The 7,383-nt window shown below is 42.1% G+C and overlaps 1 protein-coding gene across 2 annotated transcripts in view; it reads left to right on the forward strand.

The window, feature by feature from the left end:
• Positions 1-5,697, forward strand: part of bbs9 (Bardet-Biedl syndrome 9) — a 106,611-nt gene extending 100,914 nt beyond the window's left edge. For both annotated transcript variants that reach the window (XM_058053030.1, XM_058053031.1), the window contains one exon: positions 3,752-5,697. In XM_058053030.1, coding sequence (XP_057909013.1) covers positions 3,752-4,050 — 299 coding nt within the window. In that variant the 3' untranslated portion in view covers positions 4,051-5,697. The remainder of the gene's footprint in view (positions 1-3,751) is intronic.
• The last annotated feature ends 1,686 nt before the right edge of the window (positions 5,698-7,383 follow it).

Consider the following 7,383-nt stretch of genomic DNA (forward strand, 5'->3'; position numbering starts at 1 on the left):
AAATGACTTTAACGAACCGCAGCAGCTTTTATTGCCAGCCACAATGACTAATACATCAATACAAAAATATAAGTATACTTTGTTATAATATCATATGCGGCTCAAGGACCTCTCAGTCTTTATTCCTTGTTAGTGAAAATGAAACACCTCCTTTGGTCGTTTGTGGGAAGCAAATTATAATAAATAAATTCCCTGGAGGAGCGTAGCGCAGAGCACAAGGAACGACACTAGCCGAGAATTCCTGACAAGCCGATCTCATCCAGACGGACTCACGTGGGATCAGACTGTGGTAGTCCCGACAAAAACTACCAGATGCATCCTGGTAGCGGCGGCCCCACATGAGAACGGCTTAGCATCGCAGACAGACCTCCACTTTGTTAATGACGACGCCTTTGACCCGACCCCTCTGGACGTCCACATTTCCACAGAGAATCTTCCATCTTGTTTTACAACGTCAATGTTTGTCCACATTTGTGAGCGCTCCCTTGAGGCCGCCACTTTCTCACACTCTCACTTGTGCTTGATCGACACACAGGTGCTCGGAAAGTTTTCCCAGCTCCGGACATTTTGTTTTTACAGTAGTTTTATGCTTCATGCGGTATGATTAACTTCCAATCAGAAGTCATACTTCCATCACAGCTCTAACTCTGTTTACAAACGGTCTACAGCAGAGGTCTCAAACTCAATTTACCTGGGGGCCACTGGAGCTAGGGTCTGGGCAAGGCTGGGCCGCATCAGGTTTTCCAAAAAAAAAATGCATTTATTAAAAACGGAAAAATCTACAAACTTTTTCAGTGCTTTGGTTCCGATTTTCTACAATAAAAGCTCTGATAAAACATTCCACTGTTTTCAAATATCTTAATTTGTATTTTTCTGCACAAAATAAGATGAAAAATAAATAAACAAATCAAGAATAAAGAAAATCAATCAATCAGTGATAAATAAATATAATAATAATAATAATAAAAGGACAAATAATAAAAACTTAAGAAACCACATATAGTTGGTGGGTAGACAAATTATTTTTTTCAGATTAAAATGAACAAAGCATTATTAGAGCCCTGTAGACATGACAAAACACGACTATAGTCACATTTATACTCTTTTTATTTACAACATATTGCGCAACTGCAGGGTCTTGAGACACATGCTAACTCGCAAACTAGAGAGCTAGCGACCTAAACGGTAGCCTCCAAGTTATTTCCTTTAAACTTAAATAGCCAAAAACTTACCACTTCCACACGAATAGGGAGGATAACTATTAACAGTTATTTAACCTTTAACATGAACATTAATCAAACGTAATAATTTTTTCTGGGTACATGATACCATACAGCATCCATATCAAACTTGCGCGGGCCGCACTAACATTAAACTTTCATATCAAGGCGGGGGCCTCAAACTAGTGTCCTGCGGGCCACATTTGGCCCGCGGGCCGCATGTTTGAGACCCCTGGTCTACAGTGAGCACCCCCTAACAGGAGGGAAAGGATTCTCTGTTTTTTAACAACAACTCCAGGAGTGTCCTTAATAAAGAGCAGCAGCAGGACATTAGACTGACGGGTGATTTCCTGGGCACCGTTCCTAACTTTGGTCTTTGGACCATAAGATGAACAGGAGTGAGGAGACACCAGGCTGTCTTTGCGCCTCATGGAGATAAGAAGAGCGTCTCATTGTATGCAGACAAACTGTCCTGTCATCTTATCACACAGACAATCCAATCCGGTGTTAGTGCTGTGTGTGTGTGTGGTGGGGGGTTGTTTCAGCATGTGTCTTTGACAGGGGTCGCGGTGAGGGGGAGCGGGTCCTTCATTTAAGTGGCAGTCCTTTGTGATGCAACAGGTGCTGTTGTCGCTCAATTTGTCTGCATGCTAAAGACAAATTGCAGTGTGTGCGTGTGTGTGTGTGTGTGTGTGTGTGTGTGTGTGTCAGTTAACAAAGCAAACGTCTCCTAATCCCAGCTGAGTGGCACTGCGACGGCCCGTCTCAGGCCCGACAAGTGGCTCGTTAGCATTCCCAGCGCCTGCCTTAGTGGGTCACACGCAGTTGACGGCAAACATAAAAGACTGGCAGTTTATGCTGCTGCGTGGTCACCACACAGCTTGTTTAAGTTGGAAGAATTCCCGGTGCCTCAATGCAGGTGCTACAGATTGTACTTCGGAAAAAAAAATGGTTACATTTATTCTATAATCACACAATAAATGAAAATGAACTTGACAATTTTGCCGGCTATCATATATTGCCATGTGCATGCATGTCTGTTTTCCTTGTCTCTCGCCTCAAAATCAGGCAGGAAGGGCATTTAGTCTGCACATTGGTTTAGCACTTAGACGCTTCATAGAACAACGGCATTCCATAGAACAACAGAGTAAGACCGCTTGTCAGTCATATGGTCATACACACACACAGGAGCAACACAAGGTAATGTAGTCGAAATTAGGAGGAAAAAAAATGATTGTAAATTCAAGTATTTCATCCCCAGCCATTTTTCAAAAGACATCCCTCTCTGTATCGGCCATTTGTGACGATTTTGACAAATTTTCAAGGCACATAGAAAATCGTCTCATAGGGATATATAATATAATAATATATATAATATATATAAATATGGTACATACCAAAAGAAAGATTATACTCTCATCTATCATCAGGAAAAAAAGTTTGTTTTTTCCTTTCTCATTTCTTCAGTAATCAGCAGTAGAACATAGTAGAACATTTGCTATTCAGCAAAATATCAGTTTTCAACAAAAAAGAAAGGAAAAACAGCTTTTTGGGAAAATATATATTTCAAGCATAGCTTTCACTTTGACACAAATTTATCCATATACAGTATATTTAACCCAAATATCCAAACAACAATGCCACAACATAAACAGCACAAAAATTGTTGTTTTATAGAAAAACACCATGAGCTATTTACAATGTTCATTTGTGGAACTGAACTGTGTGTGTGTGCACGCATTTGCAAGTATGTCCATGCGTTAAAATTTACCTTCAATGTGTAACCGACATAGCTCCATGCTTTTTGACTTCTTGCTGTGAAGTTCTTTAATACATGGGAAAGATGCATGCCGAGGTCTTATAAAATGCACTAAAATGCTAAATTTTTACATCTTAAAACGGCACCAAACATCTCTTCTATTGTGCAGTTGGGTTATCACCCCTTTTTGTCTCTTGTGCAAAAAACGTAAAAGATGTATAAATACGTCTTTGGGATTAGGTGTTCGGGTTGAAAAAAACATATTAATACATATTTGACAGCAAATAAGTTAATAATGAGTAAGTTTGCCATTAATAGTTAATAAGCCAACATTTCTAGAAATGCTCCAAACGTTTCACAGACGATTACCTGTAAAAAAAAATCCATGCTATAAACAGCAATTGTACAACTTTACAGACTGAAAGATAACATTCAAGGAAATATGGCATCATTATGACGATGTATCTCATGTCAGCCTCTGGAGTGAATACAATACTGACTATCTGGCAGACAATAGAGTGGCTGGCAGCAATTGGGGCTCTTTGTCCGAAGGCCCTGCTAGCTCAGTCAGTAGCGCTTGAGCCTCTTAATCTCAGAGTTGAAGCCCCATGTAGGTGGTTGTCCTTTTAGGAAGGTCTGCAGCTATGTTATAACATGTTATAACATGTTGTATATGTACAATTATAGCAATCCAAAAATTCCTTGTCACCTTTGTGTTCCTACATGATTATTTGATGCTAATACATTTCACGTGCTTTCTTTTTTTTCTCAGAAAAGGACTCCAAAGAAAAAGTGTCAAAGGAGCCATCGGAGGGTGGTGTGAAAGAAGACATGGGCGATGCTGAGGAAACCACCAAGGAGGCGAAGAAGAAAGAGGCCTCCAAGGAGAAGAAGGAGACGAAGAAAGAGTCGTCATCGTCCTCCTCATCCAAGGAGAAGAAGGAGGTATCAAAGGAAAAGAAGGAGGCTAGTAAGGAAGCCGGCAAGGAGTCAGGAGACAAGAAGGTGTCCAAGAAGACATCAGTAAAAGCCAAGGAGAAGAAGAAGGATCCTGAGGCTGGAGATGGCTGATATTGGAGCATAATAACTCATAATAACTTACTTTTTTCTAAAAGCACATTTAATTCATCTAGCAACTACACACATACACACACAGGGTTGTTTGTCATCAACAATGAAGTCAGCTCTTCGATAATCCCAGACACGCCCAAGCCGCTACGACACCCCCCCCCCCGCTATGGATCTGACATCAGGCACCGCCCACTTGCCCCATCGTGTGGCACCAGGCCTGCCCCACTAAGAATAAGGCGCCCGCTGTGTACACACGCCCGCTGGGCTGGATGCTGGGTCAAGCCAGGCCACATCCTGCAACACACACCACCACCCCCCCTCCGACGCCTCCCGGATGTTCAAATGTGTAAAAATTGTTTAGCAAGTTAGCTCATGGTTTATCTCACTGTGGACACTAGAAATGGGATGCTGAGTAAGCAATAAGTTCTGTACAATGGAAAGCAAGCAGCTCCATATTTTGCTTCATTTTTTCAAATGCAAATGTTAACAGGTATGAAGTCATCCTCAATCAAGAATCAATTGTCGGGTGCTTGATCTCCATGGCAACGTGGCTATAAATAATGTTTGTCAGATAGCATGTTGTTAGCAACTTAGCTCTCTTTAGCTGATGTTGCTAAACTTAGCGGTGTCTGCTTGTTTAGCTTCAGCTAAGAACAGAAAACTTGTCGTAACTTGGTGTTTGTTGTTAAGATTGCGGGCAGAGTCACCCACACCCGTCAATCCTCCCGAAACTCGGGTACCTTCTTTCTCATCACCTTCCCATTTTTTCTGGTACTGATGGCGCAGCACAACTTTGTGTCCAACACTCAGGCAACATCGGTGTGACACGGTAATGTCAGGCATTCAAAACACCAGCACACCATGGTTGCATCATAGTTTACCGTCTAAACTGTGGTACCTAAATGTCCTTGATTTTTTGAAAAATAGAAAATGTCCCTTATTTTCAAATGCGGATGTTGATGGATATGAAGTCAATGAGAAAATTTGCTCGGTGCTTGATCTCTATGGCAACGTGGCTATAAATCATGGCTGCCAGCTGGCGTTTTGTTATACTATAGCTCTCTTTAGCTGATGTTGCTAAATGCGTACATTTAGCCAACATTACCGCAAATATGAAACACTGTCATCGCATTGTCCTGTCAGGCTGTCATTGCTGTGATTGCTGTGTGGCTGCAGTCACAGGAGGACGTTTGCCATCGTTGCAGTGCCACTTTACCACAAGACTCTCAGTAGTTCTGGACTTTAATGTCACTGTGACAAAGACAAACGGGTCAAAACAGGTGCAAACACGTGCAAACCCGGAAGTGCTCCACTGTGACACAAGAACTTTGTAACATGGAAAATGTTTTCTACAGCCTCTTGCCGCTAGTCAGGATGCAGAGAGACGACTCCAGCAAATGTACCGTTTAGTAATTAAAGTATGAAAAGAAGCAAACATGTTCTTGGTCTTGCAATTTGAGAGGGAATGCAGCGGAACCAGACTGAAGAACATGTGGACCCCAGCAGGAGATCAACAAGGGTTATCAAAGCTAACAAGATCATTTTAATTTCTGTTTACTGTTTAATGTTTCACGGCGGTCAAGTGGTTAGCGCGCAGACCTCACAGCTAGGAGACCAGGGTTCAATTCCACCCTCGGCCATCTCTGTGTGGAGTTTGCATGTTCTCCCCGTGCATGCGTGGGTTTTCTCCGGGTACTCCGGTTTCCTCCCACATTCCAAAAACATGCTAGGTTAATTGGCGACTCCAAATTGTCCATAGGTATGAATGTGAGTGTGAATGGTTGTTTGTCTATATGTGCCCTGTGATTGGCTGGCCACCAGTCCAGGGTGTACCCCGCCTCTCGCCCAAAGACAGCTGGGATAGGCTCCAGCACCAAAGCGGTAGAAAATGAATGAATGAATGAATGCTGTGGAACCAGACTGAAGAACATGTGGACCCAAGCAGGAGATCAACAAGGGTTATCAAAGCTAACAAGATAATTTTAATTTCTGTTTACTGTTTAATGTGTGTGTGTGTGTATACCGTATGTGTGTGTGTGTGTTTAGGTTGCAGAACTGCAGGTATGAAGCTGCAACTGAACTCACAATGTGCAGGTAACACACACACAAAGAGAAGATAAATCCTTCCTTCCTCATTGCAAAAGCTCTCCGCCTGGCAGCTCAGTGGCGTTTGCGATGCGAAAGATGAACGTTGAGCTGTAAAAAGTCGGCAGGATGAAGGCTGATGTATACCAGACGTCTGGAGGAGACGCACAAACATTCCTTTACATCCTGAAATATTGGCCCTGATAGTCAGACCTCTGGAATATGTGCACTTTATGTTCTTACAAGGGTGTAAAATATGAGTACTGCTGCCCTCTCTGGCTCTATCCAACAAGTGCCTAATCGTGACAGTTCAGGATGTAAATCACACATGCACTTAAACCTGATATGTACTGTTGCATCATAATATCATATATATTGTCTGAAATATGTCATCATTTGATTGACACAATTTGACTTTAATATCTTCAAACATCCCTTCCTGTCCCTCATGGGACTTATAAAGCATGTCCATCTTTCTAGGCGAGGCCATGTAATACCATCTGGTTCCACAGGAGGCAGCACTCCCAACAAGAAAAGATTTCCCTAGTACTTTCACATAAACTTGTTCATTCATTCATTCATTTTCTACCGCTTTTTCCTCACGAGGGTCGCGGGGGGTGCTGGAGCCTATCCCAGCTGTCTTTGGACGAGAGGCGGGGTACACCCTGGACTGGTCGCCAGCCAATCACAGGGCACATATAGACAAACAACCATTCACACTCACATTCATACCTATGGACAATTTGGAGTCGCCAATTAACCTAGCATGTTTTTGGAATGTGGGAGGAAACCGGAGTACCCGGAGAAACATAAACTTGTTCAAAAAATAAAATTAAAAAATAAAATAAAATTGTTCAAATGGAACCACTTGGTTAAAAAGAGTTAAAACTAAATTGTTTGAGAAAAAACAATAATGACATACTATAAAAGCAGACATGACCACTATTACATTGAATTTAACATGAACTCCATGCAAGATGATGACCAATGCTAACGTAATTAGCATGGACCTGAAAGCATGCATTTCCTGTTCATGTTTATTTTATGCTTTCATACCTTCTGCTTTATTTTATTGTCCTGTGTGTAAGCTCGGGTCCTTGTAGTACAAGAAACAGCCAGCAGGGGCGATTAGGTGTGATAAATTTAGATTGTTTCTTCTGTTGGAGATACAGGTTTAGTCCAAAGAGACGAGAACCTCGTGTGGGTCAGACAGCTGGCTCTAAAACACCCCCACCCACAAAAACCCAC

The sequence above is a fragment of the Doryrhamphus excisus genome, chromosome 17, assembly GCF_030265055.1.
Source record: "Doryrhamphus excisus isolate RoL2022-K1 chromosome 17, RoL_Dexc_1.0, whole genome shotgun sequence".
NCBI classification, from domain to species: domain Eukaryota; kingdom Metazoa; phylum Chordata; class Actinopteri; order Syngnathiformes; family Syngnathidae; genus Doryrhamphus; species Doryrhamphus excisus.